Source organism: Eurosta solidaginis, chromosome 4 (genome assembly GCF_040869045.1).
Source record: "Eurosta solidaginis isolate ZX-2024a chromosome 4, ASM4086904v1, whole genome shotgun sequence".
In the NCBI taxonomy this organism is placed as follows: Eukaryota; Metazoa; Arthropoda; class Insecta; order Diptera; family Tephritidae; genus Eurosta; species Eurosta solidaginis.
In genome coordinates, this window is record NC_090322.1 from 127,207,465 (window position 1) to 127,229,328 (window position 21,864).

Consider the following 21,864-nt stretch of genomic DNA (forward strand, 5'->3'; position numbering starts at 1 on the left):
CCTCTTAAAATGCTCAGTAACACCTTTCGTTTGATACCCATATCGTACAAACACATTCTAGAGTCACCCCTGGCCCACCCTAATGACGATATCTCGAAAAGGCGTCCACCTATAGAACTAAGGATTACTCCCTTTTAAAATACTCAGTAACACTTTTCGTTTGATACCCATATCGTACAAACATTCTAGAGTCACCCCTGGCCCACCCTAATGGCGATATCTCGAAAAGGCGTCCACCTATAGACCTAATGCCCCCTCCCTCTTAAAATGCTCAGTAACACCTTTCATTTGATTCCCATATCGTACAAACACATTCTAGAGACACCCCTGGTCCACCTTTATGGCGATATCTCGAAATGGCGTCCACCTATGGAACTAAGGATCACTCCTTTTCAAAATACTCATTAACAGCTTTCATTTGATACCCATATCGTACAAACATATTCTAGAGTCACCCCTGGTCCACCTTTATGGCGATTTCTCGAAAAGGCGTTCACCTATAGAACTAAAGCCCATTCCCTTTTAAAATACTCATTACCACCTTTCATTTGATACCCATATCGTACAAACAATTTCTAAAGTCAGCCCTGGTCCACCTTTGTGGCGATATCCCTAAATGGCCTCCATCCATAGAACTATGGCCTACTCTCTCTTAAAATACTCTTTAATACCTTCCATTTGATACACATGTCATACAACCACATTCCAGGGTTACCCTAGGTTCATTTTCCTACATGGTGATTTTCCTTATTTTGTCTCCATAGCTCTCAACTGAGTATGTAATGTTCGGTTACACCCGAACTTAGCCTTCCTTACTTGTTTTTTTTGGTATTCACATGGAGGGCAAGAAATGAGTGACTATGAAAGCGGTAACTATATTTTCAAAACAATTTGTAGTATGTATTCTTAAAAGATCCGTCCCCTTGATTGAATATTTGGAGGACTTAGTCAATTGCCGACTTTTTTGGTTTACTTAGAATGACTATAATTAGTTTTTCTATCATAGTTAAGAAGCAGCATAGTCAGTAGAATAACAAACGGGCAGCGGTTAGCCACAATGCTTATATCAGGGATGCTACCATCCACACTACACTCACAAAGCCTCTTCTGATCAATCATCTCCGAATAGAACTGTATGGTAAGCTCCAGGCGAGTTGTAATAAGGTTAGACTGAATGTAGTCCTGAACCAACATCAGATTTGTTCATACCACGATTCTAGGAAAACTTTAGACAACTAGATTATATTATTCCGACCCTTCTTCTAGATAACAAACTCTCTATCAAAATCCCGGAGAGACACGCATTGAATGATATCTCCATTCCATATCCAAAGTCAACAGCAGTTTTTGTTGTTGCTGTTGTTGTGGTGCTTCGCCCCATGCAGTAGGCGCGATCACTCACAAATTGTCAACAATATCCTCCAAGGTAAGCAAAGTTGCAGTTTCAGCATGGATGAGGATTTGGTTCAACATTGCAATTGATGGATGATTAATTTATGTGGCGACGCATTACATGCAGGACACACAAACATTGCGTATGTCACGGTTGATTCTGTATAAGTAAGAATTTAAACTATTACAGTATCCACATTGAAGTTCTGCTAGAGTGACGCTCGTCTCCCAGAGAAGTCTGCTTTCCTCAACTGCGAGTTTCAGATATTTGACATTGAGAACGACGGGCATTTATCACCATAAAACTGCGCGGACTCTTTGTGGAGGGCCTTTTTATGCTCTTTTGATTCAAATAGCTTAACTCTGGTAGGCGATATGTCTTCGTAGTGCTTGCAGAGATGACCCCTTATTTCTCTAGGATGCAGCACTCTTCAATGAGATATCTGTTACTATGCCCCGGTTTCTGAGTAATTGACAGATATTTTAGTTCAGTATTTCGTTTCTCTCCTTTATAGAAATCATTTCCACCTCACTGTGTAGATGACTGATGTTCAGGTTGTTGTTTAGGTACAATTACGGACGTCACACCCAGTATTTTTGAATGTTGAAAAATCGGTAGCGTGGTGCTCCAATGACGATATACAATACTTCCGACAAAAAAGGAAGAAAGTTATTAGTTTTGGAGCATAGCTCACCAATGGTGTTGCCAGGAACTGTTGCCCTTATAGTCGGCGTAGGAAACAATGATAACTTTTCCGGAAACAATGATAACTTTTTCGGGTGGGAGTAATCGATAAGTAAAAATTTAAGAAAATTGGAGATAGAGCATCTCCCTGCTGCTACACTTGTCTAATTATTTTTGGTTTTGATCTTCCGCTCCTGAACTAGACCGATGCCAATAAACCACCGATGCTGATAAACCACACATATGAGATTGAAGTTGTAAAAAGCTTTTGTCAAGGCGGGTGCTACGAGTGCTGTTCTGTGGTGGGGTTTTTGTTTCAATCCGAAACTAATTTGTGTTTTGATTGCGTTTAGAGAGATGGCGGAGTTATGTTATTTTCTGAAGCCTTGCTGGTGGTAGGTCTCAAGTTTGCGGTGAAATAAGGTTATTGGCAATAGGAGATATATCGGACGACATGATTCTCCTTCGTTAGCTGGTTTCTCAAGCTTGAAAAGCGGTACCACCCTTGACATTTTCAGGGATGATCAAAGTGGACAGTGACAGGTCCTGAACCGACATCAGACAAGCGCCAGGTACTAAATTCCCTCATTGCCAATCTTTTTAAGCATCGGCATGGCAACCTCGTCCGGGCGCACTGCTTTATACGGTTTAGCGAATTTGATGGTTTCTTCAACCTCTTTGGTGGTGATGGTAATGGCAGACGCACTATGTCTATTGCCATTTCGTAGGACATCACATTGTTAAAAATGTCAGTTGTAAGCACTGCGGGGGAAGAGAGTTAGAAAAAGAACCATTCGTGCAATAGTTTGCAACAAGTGCGACTCGGAGAAGGGATTGTTCAGTAAAGTAATGGCCAACGATCTAGGTGTGGTCGGTATGTAACAAATTGTTTAAAAGACTTCGTTTATTTGGGATCCAGCAACATCAGCTCTGAAATCCAGCGAAGAATCACTCTTACCAATAAATGCTACTTTGGACTAGATAAGCAATTGAAAAGTAAAGTCCTCTCTTGGCAAATGAAAATCATGCTCTACAAGTCACTTTTCCTACCTGTCCTGCTATATGGCGCAGAAGCATGGACTGTGACAACATCAGCGGCTCTGGGAGTGTTCGAGAGGAAAGTGATTCGAAAGATCTACTACGCGCAAGCGACGTCGAGTGCTGAAAAAGATTGAGCTGTACAAGCTTTACGCAGACATCAACACAGTCTACCGAATTAAAACAAACCACTAACGCTGGCTAGGCCATGCCGTGTCAATAAAAATTGATTCTCCGGCTAAGAAAGTAAGTTTGTCGGAATCTGCCTATGGAAGGGGAGGAAGAGGGCGTCCCCCACTCCGCTGGAAGGACCAGGTGGACAACGATTTGAACCCCCCTGGTGGGACCAATTGAGTCCAGTTCAGCCAGCAGGAAGCGACTGGCGCACCTTGTTCAACGGTCATATTGAGTGAGTAAGTAAAATGTTTAGTCATTCCGTATTAGACGGTGGAAGAAGATTACTACGAAAGTCTAGTTGAGAAAGATTTAAGCTTCCCGGTTGTTTCAAGCAGCCATCAGCTTTAGCGAAATTGGAATAATGGGCACTTTATACTGACCAAAATCGTTAAGTCCGTTAAGAACAATTTAAGGATTGAAACAACAAAATCTATAAATAATGGAAACTAAATGTAAAAATCTTCCAAACCGAAAATAAGTTATTTTTTTCTGGTCGCCAAGGTTTAGGTTTAGTTTAAACTGGCGGGTCAGTAAAGGCCTTACAGAACGTGCCCATATTGTTACCAGAATTTGTTTGAAGGCAGTGTTCAGTTAAAATGCCCATCATGAGCCTCAAGTCTCATATATTTAGAGATATGAGCAACTTTGTCAGTCTGACGACTACGATTTCCACATTACCTTAGAAATTGTGCAGCCCCACGCTTCTGTAGAGGCTTTTCTGCTTGATGGATCGTATGAAACTCCTGTACCCTTCTGAATTCACCAAAACAGCTTGAGACATCTATCGTCGATTAATCGAGTGCTCCTTTGCTAACTTATCGTCCTTTTCCCAGTAAAGACATATGTATGGTTCGGCCTGAACGAAGTCTCTCCAATGCTTTGTTGCATTCCAAGACATTGACTTATGAAATACTGTGTGAGATTATAGCCTTGACCACCGCCTGACTATCAATAAATAACTTGACGCATCTGTATCTTCTTCCTCCAGAATATCTGCTGCTCTCTTGATGGCAGAAATTTCCGCCTGAAAGACATTGCCGTGATATGGCAGCATATATGATCTACTTATTTCCTGATCGACACAGTAAACAGCGGACCTTCCGTTCATTTGGAACTATCGGTTTACACGTGCATAACATGTTCATCCTCTCCAAGATGCCCTTCCAAACTCAGGCGCGTGACCATATAGTCCGGTCTCCCTATATTAGATGGCTATGGTCATAAGGCCTGAACTCAAGCTGCCCCAAGGACTTAAGCCTTGCTGCAGCAGCTAAGACTATTATTTCTTTAACCATTAAGTCTGCAGGCAGGATGTGCAGAATGGTCTGCCATGCTGCTGTCGGTGTAGTCTTTAGAGCTCCTGTTATTCTTAGCATTGTTAATCTGCATACTCCCTCTAATTGTTTGGTATACGTAACAACGTGCATCCTAGCATCGGTTCGGCCAAATATAAATATGTAATACTTTCAATTAGAGTCTAATATTCTTTATGCGATAAGGCTTACTAAGCAATTTCGAAAGAGAACCACCTTACAATTTTGAAATTTATTTTATTTGTATGTAAAATATTGACATGTTTATAATTGAATGTGTGTGAGAATATCTGAGAACACAAACTTTTTTGTATCATAAACTAAAGGAATAAACAAAAGGTGTAGCAAGACTAATTGGCAGACGTAGACATGCTGGCTCCGCCTGGTCTTCTAACAGCAATTTTATGGTAATAAGCTTTGGCGGGATTCCGTAAACACACAAGTGCGGCCTGGCAACAAATATTCATGATGATGTATGCTGCCAAACATACATAGAAAGAAGATTCACATGCAAATATGGATAAATATTTTTGCCATATTATAAGCACAAAATATTGCAACTCTTACTGCATATGAAAAAAACAAAAACAACAAAAGATGTGCATGTGCTTAATACTCTCACGCAGCAAACACAATTCTCGATCAAAACAAAAAATTCAGATAATAATGGTAGAAGTACATACATATGTATGCAAGTACATAAAAATGTTCTATAGTCAGCCAGTCAAGTTGCATGAAAACTGCATTCACTCTTCAGGTTCAATTAAGCCCAACGCAGTTGAAATCCAGCAAATTATTGGCTTAATTCAGCCACTGCTCGTTGGCACTGATTGCTGACTGCTACTGCTGGCTGGTAACAATGTTGAGCATGTCTATTGTTGTTGTTATTGTTGATTCTTTATTTGCCTATGCGGCAATGCAATTTTGTGGTGCAGTTTGATGTGTTGCACGAACAAAGTGTGCAGTGTAGAATTGGCAATGTAAATACGGTGCAGTGACTTTGAAAATACTGAAAATTCAAATTGACTAACTGGGTGGATGACTGACTGGCTGGTTGCATGGCGCGTTGGCTGACACATTTACTGCATGAATGCCGCTTAGCTGCACAGTGTGGTATTCACAATAGAAGATGGAAATTAAATGCCTCGTTTTACGAAAAGGCTGAAGTGCGAGGACCTTGAGCTGCTAGCCACCAGGAATAACGCGCGAATATTTTAGCAAAAAAATCGGCGACAGACGGAAGGTCATGGTATGCAATTGAAAAGTAACGTCCTCCCCCGGCAAATGAAAATCATGCTCTACAAGTCACTTATCGTACTCTTCCTGCTATATGGTGCAGAAGCATGGACCATGACAACATCAGATGAAGCAGATCTGGAAGTGTTCGAAGAATGGCCCATGACAACATCAGATGAAGCGGTTCTGGAAAAGTTCGAGAGAATGGTTCTTTGAAAGATTTACGGACCTCTAAGCGCTGGCGATGGCGAGTACCGAAGAAAGTTTAATAATGAGCTGTACGAGCTTTACGCAGACATCAACATAGTCCAGCGAATTAAAACGCAGCGGCTACGCTGACAAGGCGAATGAAAAATGACACTCAGGCTAAGAAAATATTTTTATCGGAACCAGCCTATGGAAGCAAAGGAAGAAGGCGGCCGCCACTCAGCTGAAAGGACCAGGTGGAAAACGATTTAAACTCCCTTGGTGTGACTAATTGGCGCCAGTTGACAGAGCAAAGAAGGGATTGGCGCGTCTTGTTGGACGGCCATAACCGTGTAACCGGTTAAGCGCCAATTAAGTATGTAAGATTGTTTATGCGTGATATATGGCTTTATAGTTACTTGACTTCTCCAACCCAATTGTCTGCTAACCAGATTTACTTAAGGTGAATCCTGAACAAATAAGCATCTGGCAATGCTCTGGTGACCCAAAAATAATTATGGAAAGAGGGATCGGGTGAGATGGATAACTAGAAGGTTCGCCATGATCATATCCAGTACTTTAACTTTTGTTTTCAGAGCCTACTAGATATCCGGGAAAGGACTAACAAACTCGATAAGACTTCATGAAAATAGGTTATATTTTATACATAAGCAATAACATAACAGGGGGGGGGGATTTATTAACTGCTGATTAAAGTAATCTGTATCGTGTATAAGCGTAAAGGCTCACCGAAGCTACCTGTCTGCCTCATTATTAAAAAATATGAGAAACAAAATTTATTACTTTACGATAGACAATTTAGAAGCTTCATTATCGCCTAGATGTTGCGGAAGCCCATATGCGTATGCGTATCCGTGAAGCAATGAGCACAGTAACGCAAAGAAACTTTGCTGTCGGGGAGCTTCACACACAGAAACAACAAATCATTTTTTGGTACGATAAGCAACAACGCAGAATGAGGGAATAAAAGGACGCTGCTTACAGGGCCAAGTTGTACACGGAATCAACATTCCATGTAAGTGAGCGTTATTACGATGCAAAGAAGTTAGAAAAAGTAAACTTGATGCGAGAAGCTTGTTAAGCTGACTGGTGCGAATAGTATTTGAAAATTCAACCGGCACGTGACGCAACATGTCAATACCAGACAAATACCTGCAGAGATAATGAGTGCGACCTGGTAACTAACATACAGATTTTCATGAAAGGCAAAATTTCCATCATTGTTAAATTGAAACGAAGATGAAATATCAGACTACCAGCTTATACATATGTTCAAAAACCATAACTGTCATGCAAGGTATCATAGGACGAACGCATTTTCCGACCGCATTCATCGTAACTACCTTCGGCCTGTCTCGATATACGTTGTACTCTAATTACGTACGCGGAAGTGTAATCACTTTAAATTTTGGGAGACCCATGGACTAGAGATGGACAATATTTGTAAAGAGCGTAATCTGACTATGCTTAAATGGAGCCAAATTGAACTGCCGTGTCGGTACTCAGCGAGTATCTCTCAAGCAGAAGTAATTGGTTTCAAGATGCTGTTAAAAACTCCAACGAAGATTTGATATACTACTTCACCCCGGTAGCGTTTTTGGCCATTAATTTCCCGATTACACATGCACAGTAACACGGGATTTGCTGCTGGAAAAACACGTCAAAAGACTGAGGAGCCAACTCAGTGATGGACTTTGAAGCTGCATCTGTCCAGATCAATTCAGTATAAAGTAGAAGACCTTTGGCAGGGTGTTGTTGAGTTGTGGAAATTGATAAGATTATGCTTTGTTGAATTTGTTTTAGAAGCACACTAATTTCGGCGTTTTGCGCCATTTTCAGTGTGATTTTTCGTTTAGAGGGAGAACCAAGTTTTGTTAGGACAATTCAAACGGTTTTTGGTTTATGACCAATAATATTTGAAATAGTTCAACCTATGCATACAATTTTATTATAGCAGCAAATTTTAGCTAAGTTTTTAGTGTTTTCCGAAATTCTATGAATAAATAATGGCGTAGTTATCGTCCAATTTGGCGGCTTATATTAAATAGCGGTGAGAGTTAAGTGCCAAGGTGCTCACATACCAAATTTCAACAAGATATCTCACAATTTATCCAAGTATCGTGCTCACAGACGGTCGGATGCACGACTGAACATAGTCAAATCAATTTCTGTTTTCATCCTGATCATTTTGATATATGGAAGTGTATATTTATCACACCTAGTTTATGACGTCACAAGGTAGTGTTATGTCAACCAATTTAATATACTCTGTGTACTTTGCTCATCATCATCATTAATTGGCACTTAACCGCTAAAGCGATTTTGGCCGGTTCGCCAAGGAATGTCAGGTCTTCCTCCACCTGCCTCCTCCAACTCAATGGAGGTTTCCCCTCTGCTTCCAAAATGCTGTGTCGACTGAAATACTTTCTTGCCCGAGCGTCTTCGTGCATGACATCGCCTAGCCAGCGAAGCCTTTGGGTTTTTATTCGCTGCACTACCGTCATATCTGCGTAAAGCTCATGCACCTCATCATTATACCTCCTTCGATACTCGGCGTCGGCCACACGGACAGGATCATAAATCTGCCATAGAACTTTTCTCTCGAACACTCCAAGAGCCATCTCATCTTCTCCCGACACCTTCCATGATTCCGAACCCTTCATCAAACAGGTATGATTAGTGACTTGTGGAGCGTGAGATAGGACTTTACTTTTCAGAGTTTCGAATTAATATCCGTCAACAGTGACTTGGCTGCCAGGGCGTGAATGCACCGATTCATTCTTGGACGACAGCAGTTACTTCGTCTTGTCCTCATTTACCGGAGAAAGCCAATGAAATCAATATTATCAGCATACGCCAGTAATTGTACGCTCTTATAATAGATTGTATCAACACAGTTTCATCTTCTCCCGCATTATGTTAAAAAAAATCGAAAGAAATGGAGCCGCTTTTTCTGGAGCCTCATTTGAATGAATCGGAGAGGTCCTTTCCAATCCTCACGGAGCTGGGGGTGTTGCTCAACGTCATTTGGTAGAGCCTTATTAACTTTGCAAGGAACTTAAAGCCAGACATATCAGCAAGCAAGCAACTTCTTTTGGTGCTGTCAAACGATGCTTCGAAGTCGACAAAAATATGGTGAGTGTCGATTCTCTTATCTTGAGCCTTCTTCCTTTTCTTGTATAGTGCGCACATTCAGGACACTGGAACTATGTCTGCAGTCAATCATTGCAAAGACCAAAGGCCCCTTCTTTGCTCACCCTGGCTACTAAGTCTGCCGGCATGATTTTTATCCCTTGTGGTTGACCCAAAGGAATGGTCTGTGCAAACCTCAAATTCATTACCAAAACGGAGTTTGTTAATTTTAGGAAATTGCATCAAAATGAAACTAATAGAGACCCCACAGCGGGGAAAATTATGTATAGAATTACTTGCCCACCCAGCTCGCTTGGCTGAACTTAGCCAGAATCATCTAGAATTACGAGGCAATTAAGTAGACTGCCAGGCGTGAAACCGCACAGGCAAGGTGCACCATATGGTTTATTTTCTGACAGCTTCTAAGACACCATTCGTAAATCTTTATCGGCCGGAAAGCAATTTTCTGGAAAATTTATGTGCGTCATTTCATTCACGGCTTTACTTGATCAGCTCAGCCGTATCATTTTTAGTTTTGCTTTTGCTAAACTTTTCACTCTTATTTCGGATTTCGGAGCATATATTCCGTGATCTTTGATGTTGGGAACCCCACCTCAGACAAATTTTTCGAAAGTTTTCTGGCTGTCTATCAACTCAATGAGGTGTAGTGTGGTCACGAAATTCTTCAAAATCACCCACTGTGTTGCGCTTTATCTCTGCTCAAACATATATGTATATCCACTTCTTCCTGTAACTAGCATTTTAACTTGACATGAAATTGGCCAGCATGCAAATTGGCCAAGGCAAGTGTGTCGAGTATGTTAATTTTGTCAATTTCATTATTTAGTTGTTCCTCTCGTTTACGCTCTCGTACTCGTCAGCTTTAGCGTTAACTATGCATTTTCTATGTTCATACTGTTGTTGTTTCTGACATGGTTGTACTAATGCATGTTTGAGCAGCTGTTGCTGCATGCCATTTACCATATGTGGATTTTGTTTGTTGCATGCGCAGATGTCCTTCCACCTCCACACCCCAAAGTCTTTTTAGAAAAGCAGATTCGTTGTGCTTTATTGTTGCTGATTTTTACCACAGATGTGATAGTTTCGGTATGACTGGGTTGACGGACCAGAATGCTGAACAGGTTTTGATTTTATAAAACGTACTCTTTCAAATGTGTTTGAGGTTATTTTCTTCTTGTTCTGTACCGGAATAAAAACTGCTGGAAGTACTTTTATATAATATCAGGATTCGATGGGTCGAAGTTTTGAGATAATCTATCAATTTTTAACTGAGTTTGAACTTTCCTCCTCCCTGTGTTGGGCAATTTTTACATTTATTCACACATTATTTATCTGTATGTGATTTGTACGGTGTGGAAATACGCCCTGAGGCCAGCTGGCTTATTGTGATACCACTGTTACAAACTCACTAGTTTTTAAAATTTTAATAACATTGTATGTACTGAATTTGGGAAACTTTTGATTATACTGCGCCTTCTCTTAGGGACAGAAAGGCGCGAGTGCGAGGAGCTTGAGCTGTTATCCTCCAAGAATAACTCCCGTAAATTTTAACAAAAAATTCGGCGACAGACGGAAGGGTTTAAGTTCGTAAGAACGAAAACAGCTACCTTGTAACCGATGTGCAGAGAGCACCTAGATTATGGACGAAATACATCTCTGCTCTCCTTAATGGAGGCAGCGATTTACCGTACAGGGATGACGAACCCGATTCCGCAATCGATGATGATGGAACAGATGTCGCCCCACCCGATTACGACGAAGTTAGAATAGTAATAACCAGATTAAACAACAACAAGGCCGCGGGCGCTGATGGGTTGTCTTCTGAGCTATTCAAATACCGCGGCGAGGATTGAAGGCGCAGAATCGGCACACATCACCTCTTCGTCGATTTTAAAGCTGGCTTCGACAGCTATGTCTCTATTTCGTTTCCCCGCAAAACGTATATTGCTGTGCAAAATGACGTTGAACAACCCTATCAGCTCAGTCAGAATTGGGAATGACCTCTCCGAGCCGTTCGAAACTAAACGAGGTTTCAAACAGGGTGACCCCCTATCGTCTGATTTCTTTAATTTGATGCTGGAGAAAATTATACAGAAATTAACCGCTCTAGAACAATATTCTATAAAAGCGAACAGTTACTGGCGTAAGATGATGACATTGATATCATCGGCTCGGTAAGTTCTGCTTACTCCAAACTGGAAAAAGAAGCGGATAGATGAGTTTGATTGTGAATGAGGATAAAACGAAGTACCTGCTGTCATCGAGCAAAGAGTCAGCCCATTTGCGCCTTGGCAACCACGATACTGTTGGCAGACTTAATTTCGAAATAGTAAAAGACTTCGTTTATTTGGGAACCAGCATTAACACCAGCAACAAAATCAGCTCTGAAATACAGCGAAGAATCACTCTTGCCAATAAATGCTACTTTGGACTAGGTCGGCAATTTAAGAGTAAAGTCCTCTCTCGGCAAACTAAAATCATACTCTACAAGTCATTTATCGTACCCGTCCGGCTGTATGGGGCAGAAGCATGGACCATGACAACAGCAGATGAAGCGGCTCTGGGAGTGTTCGAGAGAAAAGTTCTTCGAAAGATTTATGAACCCCTTCGCGTTGGCGATGGCGAGTACCAAAGAAGATTTAACGGTGAGCTGTGCGAGCTATACAGGTTTTTGCATTATACCATTTATAGAACACAATAACTAAGTAACCAAAAATGTTTATTTTTGGCGCTGTTTTATCTGGGGTTGCCTTAGAAATGTTACTCAATGTAATTTAATTGATGTACTTACCATTAAAGATAAAATAAATATATGACTACTGCTAAGGTCCCACAGTCGTGTAGGACCTTTTTGCGGGCTCCACATTTTGGAGCTGTTTGCTATATTGTTGAATCTGAAAGAAATAAAGAAAAACAAAATGCATATACATTTAGATTAAAAAAAAACATTAAAAATAAAATGGCATTAAAACTAATTTTAAATAACAACCAACTCGTAATATGTTTGGTTTGCCTACATTCGAACAATTTCCGAGTGCCCCATCATCGTTTTTCGCTTCTCTGTACTAGGTTTCATTTGATCTCTCTTTCTCCCGCTCCTACATCCTTCACGTTCTTTATCAGCACCATAAGGCATCTCATGACTTTTTTAATGAATATCAAATACATATTAATATAATTTCTTGTCGGAGTTAGGGAGGCGAATTTCGATGCACAATGCGTACTTAATTTTGTTTGATATTGTGCGGTATATGAGACATTCCACGTGAAAGGTAACTGTACACACTGAAAAAAAATACACCGAACACACACACATGCTATCAGTGTCTATCCTGATAGAAAATCTTTTTCGATAGAGCCCCCAGCCGATCATGTTTGTAAAACATGCGGGTTGGTGGCTTCTAAACGTAAATAGATTTTTAAAGGTTTAGCCTGGAAGGTTCATCAAAAGTAGAACTTGAATTAGCTAGAATATATCCAACGTGACCATATAGTAACGCTTGAAACAGGCGCTGCCTGATTGGAAAAAGTTACGATAAGCCGATGGTTTACTTTTAAATCTTTTAATTTCATCAAGTAATACCTCAAGGCGCACTTGCAGAACGCCAAATTATCTTTTTAACTCAGAGTAAACTTGACATGAGGGGTTGAACTCACATATTTTTGACACATTTTTATACCTCTCATGAACATGAAGTGGTATATTAACTTTGGTCCGATGTTTGTAACGTTGAGAATTATAGAATATAGACTCACCATTAAGTATACCGAATTGATCAGGGCGACGAACGGAGTTGATATAGCCATGCCCGTCTGTCCGTCCGTCTGTCTGATATCTCAATGAAGTTTGGCACAAGGATGTATTTTTGTATAATATTAGACATTTGTCGGATCCGGTAGGATCGGACCACTATAACATATATCTCCCATACAACCGATCGTTCAGATAGTAAGATTTTTGGCCATTTCTCCCTTAATTTAGAAAGTATAAACGTGAAACTCGGTGATATATATTGTAACGAATTTACTGCAATTCCGCTTATTTCAAATCTTCTACTAAGGTTCGAATCACTAAACTGTTGAATAAATAACTCCACTTTTCAATAATGCAAAATGGCCTTTATTAAAGTACAATAACACTACTATTGCCCGACAGATAGCGTACTTAATTCAAAACTGATTGTAGCACCTCCACTGCTGCTGCCTTTTATACTCTCTAGAATCTGCTAGTTGGTTATCTGCTATAATTATAACTACAGATGTACGTGCATAGCTCTCATATGCGCGTGTGTTTGTGAGCGACGCTTCCACAATTACAATTGCATATCTCAGATAAGATATCTGCATGTGTTTGTGCGTTGCTTTTCCGCTGCGTGTACGTACATATGTGTAGATATAATGATTGATTCGTTTATATAAATAAATAATGATTGATTTATGGATGTGCATACAATCACTGCTTAGCATCGGCTTAGAGATGGCAGTACCCCTTAGTGTTGCTAATATTCGTAACACTGCCTAAGTCTGATCGTCCCGATCAGACAAATCTCCCGATCTACACGCCGCTAGCATCTCCAAATGTACCACTATTCTACTCCGTGGTTTCCCAATGGTTGGTATGCGGTAGATGGTATCACTGATCTTCTTCACAACATTGTACGGGCCTTCCCAACTGCACCGAATCTTGGATGGAACATCTTTCCGCTGGCGAGGGTTGTATAACAGTACCAAATATCCCGCCAAGAAACCTTCCGAATTACTGTTCTCATCGTACCTGTGTTTCATCGTACTACTCATTACCTTGGTTCGTTCCTTCACACTCTGTTGTTTGGCCAATGAACTACTTCGTAGAGCTTGCGCTTGACGGATTTGCTTTGCATAACCAGTATCGTTCCGACGCTTCACAACAGGCTTGAAACCACCCTTGCATTCTTTCTCGAAAATTCGTTCCTTCGTTTTTGTACGTCCATTTGTTTTTGTCAATGCCAGTGTTTCTCTCGCAGGTACTTTTGATTTCGCTTTATTTGGCCCATTCGATCCATCAACCTTTGCCTTTGACTTTCGTGGTCTTTGTCGAGTCTTCTCCACCAGTACTCGATTACTACTGAACCCTTTCGCCAAACTGAAGTTAAGTGGTATATCCTGGTTCTTATAATGTATAATCCTTCTCTGCATGTCGATCCTGATGTCATGGTCAACTAAGAAGTCAACTCCCAATATGACCTCATCAACAATCTCCGCCACAATGAATTTGTGTAGAACCATGACCTTTCCAATTAATACCTCACATACCACTTCTCCTTGGACTTGATTATACTCGCCAGTGACCGTACACAACCTTGCTCCAGGTAACGGTTTTACTCTCCTGTTGACCAAGTCAGATCGGATTAAGGAATGAGATGCGCCCGTATCTACAGTCAGTACACGCTCCTTGCCATCCAGCTTTCCTTCGACGGCAAGACTGCTCGATTTTCTTCCAATTTGCGACACAGACATCACAGGACATTCAGTAGCTGGGGCAAGTTTTCTTTCTTTACATCTGACACGCTCTTGCTCATCTCCTCCAGCTTTGCGTTTACGGCCACCCACATTGTTGGAACTATTAAGACCAAGATCGCAATGACGTGCAATGTGACCGGGCTTCCCGCATTTGAAGCATTTGATAACTCTTCCACTCCACTTTTGCGATCCTTTCAGCACCTCCAATATTGCGTCTACCCACTCTGGCCTTTCTACTTCCACACGGCGTGCTTTGAAAACTGGCTTACACAGAAGCGACGCTGTTTCCTGAATCAGAGCTTGCGACACCGTTTCTGCGAATGTTGGCTTTGGGTTTGCGTATGTAGCTCGCTTTGCTTCGACGTTCCGTATGCCATTTATAAATCTCTGAATCTTTACCCTTTCAGTGTATTCCACGGGTGCGTCCGCATTCGCCAAATGTGCCAGCCTTCAACATCAGACCAAACTCTTGCAATGTTTCACCAGGCCTCTGGAAGCGATTCAGTAACTCCATTTGGTATATCTGTCCCCTATGCTCAGTTCCGTATCGTCTCTCTAGAGCGCCCATCAATGCTTCATAACAGCTCCGTTCGCCCTCTGGAATGGTTTGTAAAATCTCAGCTGCAGGCCCTTTCAATGCCATGAACAGTGCAGCAACTTTATCTTCAGCATTTCAGTTGTTCACTGTTGCGGTCTTCTCAAACTGTAGCGTAGAGACTTGGAAAGGAACAGAACCGTCAAAGGATGGTGTTTTTACCTTTGGATTACTCGTTGAAACTGCTGGGCGATTTAGTTGCAACTGCTTGATACGTCCTCTCAAAGCATCCACCTCGGCCTCGATTTTTTCCTCAAACTGTAAAATGTTTGTATCTTGCGCCTCCAACTTCGAGGAAATACGTCCTTCTTGCTCTTCCAGTTGAGCAGAGATCTGCGATGATATCTGTGCTGAAATTTGCGCCGACATTTCGGATATTCGTGCCTCTTGTGCTTCAATCTTCGCTGTTATACGGTTCTCCTGCGATTCCAGCTGAGTTTCCATCTTGGATGTAATCTATGTCGACATTTCTGACATTTGCGACGACATTGATGTTACTGTCGATGTTTGTGCAGATATTGCAGCCAAAATCATGTTCAAGTCTGTGCTCGTAACTGTTTGCGATGTTTCGTTTTTCTCTTCAATTTTTGTTGTTGTCTCGTCCCCATCAGGATAAAAGAAAAATTCGTACACATCAATTCCTTGCGACTCCATTACCTCTCGTAGCCGTGCTTGAAGTTCGGTCTTATTGCCGGTTGTATTCAATCCACGGTTCTCCAACTCCTTTTTCAGTTGCTGGATCCTCAATTCACTCAACTTTGCCATGCCCAAGTTGTATTCCTAATCTTTGGAGTTTATTCAACAATTCCTCTTCTGACACCAATTGTAAAGAAATTACTGCAATTCCGCTTATTTCAAATCTTCTACTAAGGTTCAAATCACTACACTGTTGAATAAATAACTCCATTTTTCAATAATGCAAAATGGCCTTTACTAAAGTACAATAACACTACTTTTGCCCGACAGATATCGTACTTAATTCAAAACTGATTGTAGCGTCTCTACTGTTGCTGCCTTTTATACTCTTTGATTTCCTCGTTGCATCTTCTAGGCGCTTCTTTTCTAGAATCTACTAGTTGGTTATCTGCTATAATTATAACTACAGATGTACGTGTGCTTGTGAGCGACACTTCATATTTCATATTTCTTTATTCAGTCTATGATTTACAAAAATCTTACAGACTATATTAAACATTATTAAACATAAGGTTTATTTACAGTAAACTTAATTTAAAATGGAAAATAACATATTTTTAAAACTTCGACGAGATATCGCAAAATCAATACAATAATTATTATTGATTGAGTTAATAGCAATTAGAGCGCGAGTGATCGGGCCATTAAGTGCGTAATTAGATCTAAACTGGTCAATTACAAACATATTATATTGGCGCAAAGTCCGTGATGGAACATAAAAGTTCAAAGACTAACAGTATCGGGCAATCAATATTGCCATTGGAAATATCATAAATAAACATTATAGATGTAATTAATCTTCTACTTTCTAATGTGTGAAGATTAATTAGCTTACACCTAGAGATATATGGAGGAAGAGGCAGATCGAAGTTTATATCGTATAAACAGTACTTCATGAATATTTTTTGCACACGTTCAACTCTCTTATTGTGTAGCTCATAATAAGGACTCCATATTATGGAACCATACTCAAGCCTTGACCGCACAAAGGCATTATATAATAGTTTTTTAGTATATGGGTCCTTAAACTCGGATCCATTTCTTTTAATAAAGGCCAGTAAGGAATATGCTTTGGGGATAATAAAATTTAAGTGCTCGGTGAATGTAAAACACGAATCAAATACAACACCTAAATCCCGAATTTTATTCACCCTAAGTAACGGCTTATTAGAGACATAGTAAGACGAAATCAATTTATTACATAATTTGGAATAAGTTATGTAATAACATTTGTTGGCATTCAGCGCAAGCTTATTTTTACAGCACCACTCATTAAAATTATTTAACTCAGATTGTAGTATGAGAGCATCAGACTCCTTCTTGATTCTGAAAAAAATTTTCAAATCATCAGCGTAAAGGAGATAATTGCATTGCTTGAAACAAGCACTTACATTATTGATAAAGAGAATAAAGAAAAGTGGGCCAAGGATACTACCTTGGGGCACACCTGAGGTTGCTACATAATGCGATGACTTTACGTTGTCAATAACAACAAAAAACAGAAAAAAACGAAACGGCCTTACTTTTACATCCGATGGCCAAATTGACGAATCGAGCAACTTATTGTAATTAGATGCTGAGATCCCAAGCTTAAAATTAACACTCCGTAAGGACTTTTCATCTACGTCCCTTTTCGTAAGTTTTTGGCATCGCATTAATAAAGGCGAAATATTTGCAGTTCTTGATACATAGTCAACTATAGTTTCAGCATTCACAGATGGCTCCCTTAGTTTCCAGTATAAAAACGTGAAACTTGGTGATATATATTCTAATATATCGTAGAAGATTTCCTGTAAAAACCATTTCGATCGGAGCTATATATAATATATAACCTATAGAACCGATCATTTAGAAAAGGGGTTGTTTGCCATTTTAATACTCAGCGTGCTTTGCACACAGAGTATATTAACTTTGATTGGATAACGGTTGGTTGTACAGGTATAAATGAATTGAGATAGATAAACTTCCATATATCAAAATCATCAGTATCGAAAAAAAATTTGATTGAGCCATGTCCGTCCGTCCGCCGTTAGCACGATAACTTGAGTAAATATTGAGATATCATCACCAAATTTGGTACACTAGCTTATCTGGACCGAGAATAGATTGGTATTGAAAATGAGCGAAATCGGATGACAACCACGCCCGTTTTTTATATATATAAAATTTTGGAAAACACAAAAAACCTTAGTAAATAATACACCTAGAATGTTGAAATTTGACATGTGGACTGATATTGCGACTCTTGATAAAAATTTGGAAAAATTTTCAAAATGGGCGTGGCACCGCCCACTTATGATAAAATAAATTTTACAAATATTATTAATCATAAATCAAAAATCGTTAAACCTATCGTAACAAAATTCGGCAGAGAGGTTGCCTTTACTATAAGGAATGATTTAAAGAAAAATTAACGAAATCGGTTAAGGACCACACCCACTTTTATATAAAGGATTTTAAAAAGGGTCGTGGACGAATAAAATAAGCTATATCTTTGTATCAAAAGCTTTATATCAATGGTATTTCATTTCCCAAGTGGATTTATAACAATAAATAGGAAAAACTTCAAATTTAAAGAAATGAGCGTGGCACCGCCCCTTTTATGACTAAGCAATTTTCTATGTTTCGGGAGCCATAACTCGAAGAAAAATTAACATATCGTAATGGAATTTTGTACACATATTTTCCTTATAGCAGAAAATATTTCTAGTAAAAACGGACGGGGTCGGTTAAAGACCACGGCAACTTAGATATAAAACAAGTTTAAAAGGGTCGTAGACTAGAATAAGCTATAACTTAGCAAACAATTGTTTTGAATAATTGATATTTCACTTATCAAGTTTTATTGTAAGAGGAAATGGAGAGACATTTTTTTTAAACGGGCGGTGCCACGTTTTATGTAGAAAAGTAATTTGTCTGAAATGGAATGTACAATTGAAGCTCACGCTGAGTATATAATATTCGGTTACACCCAAACTTAGACACCTTTACTTGTTTATTTTATATTTATCTTAAAAATAGTTTAGGTATGTACATCAGTTCACTATATATTTCTTATCTTATACATCCGATTATTTGGAGATTACGAACGGAATAAAATTATTGTTCAGCCTCATTCATGAAAGGTATGAAGTCTTCGGCACAGTCCCGTCCTTACTTGTTTAAACTAACTCTGTGCTAAATAAATTACTTGCCATTCTGCAAGTGGGTCTAAGACACCTCAAATACGAGTTAGGAAAAAAAGATAGTAAAATAATTTGTATGATGGGAAATTCGAAAATTTTTTAAAAAAGCGAGTTTAACCCACAACCCAATAAGATTTAGAGCTGATCAGTTGAGTTGACACTAATCCCGCTGAATGAATTTGGGATATTTTCGATAAAATTTGTTTTGCATATTGGGTTTTGTTTCCGTATGATTATTTCAAGATGGGATTGGACGGTTATTTCGAGATTGGATTGGAACATACTGGAATTTTTCCAAATAATTTAGGTAGTTTTCTGGATATTTTCAAGATCACTGGTCGTCAAGTTTCCGGATAATGATTGGACTATGTCCGGTAAAATTCAGAATTGCTTTTAGGGTCGATCCGAGACAGTTTCTTAACCATTTCGGAATTTGCTCTTGATAATTTCGAAAAATTTCGAGACTCTTTTTGGATAATTTTAGGATTGCTTTGGGATAATTTTGGTACTAATACGGCATCAACTTACGATTTCAGATAACTATGCGATGATTTTGGAGCTGCCTTCGTATTATTTCGAAACAACTCCTGTATAATTTTACGATAATTTGTGGATCAATTACGGACAATGGGGGCACTTTTACCGAATCGGAACTATTTTCGCGATAACTATGATTATATCGGGAGCTTAACAAAGTTTTGCTATTGATCTTTCGGCACTATTTTTGGATTGTATTCGGGGTTGTACTAAATAATTTCAGGGAATATTACGGGAAGAGTACCCCTCGTGGTGTTATGGTAGCGTGCTCCGCTTACCAAACATACCAAACAGAAAATCCTGAGTTCAAGCCCCGGGCAAAAAGCAACATCAAAATTTTAGAAACAACTTTTTTTCAATTAGAAGAAAGTTTTTCTAAGTGGGGTCGCCTCTCGGTAGTGTTTTGGCAAGCACTCCGAGCGTATTTTTTCCATGAAAAGCTCTCAGTGAAAACTCTTTTGTCTAGCATATGCTGTTCGGAACGGCATACAACAAGTAGGTCCCGTCCCACCAAAAGGTAGGTAATATTACTTGGTGATTGGGTTCATCTCGGATAACTTTGATAGCGCTTCACGATTATTTTGGAAGGATTGCCTAATTGTTTTACAGATAAATTCAATACTTTTTTGGAAACATCTTGATAATTTATCTGAATCGTTTGAATTTTTTGAATTGTCGTAACATTTGGGGGATTATTTCGTTTCCGTTATTATCTTGCGACTATTTGGTGGTTGTTTTTGGGATAACTTCGGTATGATTTTGCGAATATTTGGCATTATTGTATTTTGGAAATATTTCAGCATATTTTAAAAATCATTGCAACTCTGAGCAAGACCCATAAACTTTGATGTTAGGATCAAAATTAGCCTAGAAATTTTGGAAAAGTGAACAATGCACAATCTAAAAGTTTAATTAGAATTTTAGATTTAAAGAAATTTTATGTTTTATTTATTTTGGTGGTGATATAATAGCGGCTAAAGATCTGTGTAATATAAATATATCTCATAGTAGAATTAATGGCAGTGCCCTTGGGACCTTAACATATGAAAGTCACACATATATCTTTGATCATGGTACTCTTACGTTTCACATGGAACGACCCATCCCACACAAGCCTCTACATATACTAAATTATAAGTATTTAAATATATAGTTATGTAAAAATTTACTTACAAGTAGTCTTAAGATAACATCATTATGTAGTTAATTTGCTAAACTGACAGAGTAAGCATTGAATTCTCATTGAGTTTAATGAGTGCATACTTAAGTGTACTCAACTCTCCTTTCATTACCGACCCATCCCCTAACTGTAGTTATATATTCCATTATTGTAGCATTCACCTACTAACCGACAGCTACTTAAAATGACAACATCAGAAACTGCAACATCTACCTATACTGCATACTTTAAATTGCAACGAATTTTAATGATCTTAACCCACTTTAAAGGTAACTAACTACACTAAAGTGAATAAGAAGTTGGTTAGGTAGCAGTACAAGTAGTAAGTGGCCAAGATGTTGAGGAATACAGTTTGGGCTTATTCCGATTCCTGATGTGGTGGTGATTGTGTGACTTTGTGAGTTAATGTGTGAGCAGTATGACGAAAAACATGAAGAAAGGAAGGAAGTGAATAGGAGTGTACATGTGTATAGTGAAATTTGTGCATGAAACATGCATGAGGCGAATGAAAACGTTAACTTTGATATAGTACTAAAAGCGTTTCATTACAATTTTACACAGATTCGTAGCCCCAGGCAATCACACACATAAACAAATGTATACACGCAAAATAAAAATAAATATTCATTTCTAGCAAAGAGTAGTATAAGTTCTTATAAGATATTGTAACGTTTTTTTAGGAAATTCCTGATTACTATGCACCTTCTGCTAACGTTCGAATCTCTGAACTGTCGAATAAATTTATATTTTTTGAAAAATTACTTCCTTTATGACTACCAAAAATTATTTGGTCAAATCAAAACACTGCCGCTAGCGGGCTAACGTCTCACACAACAGTATATTTATTTTGCACGACGTATGCATTTCGAGAAGATCGAATAAATAACTCAAATATTCAGTACGGCAAGATGTTCTTTATTTCTACTTTACAATTCTCGCTTTCTTTACGCATAGCGTGTTAAAATCAAACT

The 21,864-nt window shown here is 39.1% G+C and overlaps 1 protein-coding gene across 2 annotated transcripts in view; it reads right to left on the reverse strand.

Moving 5' to 3' along the window:
* The window catches only part of m (miniature), a 231,310-nt gene that overhangs the window by 61,836 nt on the left and 147,610 nt on the right, over positions 1-21,864 (reverse strand). For both annotated transcript variants that reach the window (XM_067779048.1, XM_067779047.1), the window contains exon 2: positions 11,993-12,095. In XM_067779048.1, the coding sequence (XP_067635149.1) occupies positions 11,993-12,067 (75 nt within the window). In that variant the 5' untranslated portion in view covers positions 12,068-12,095. The remainder of the gene's footprint in view (positions 1-11,992; positions 12,096-21,864) is intronic.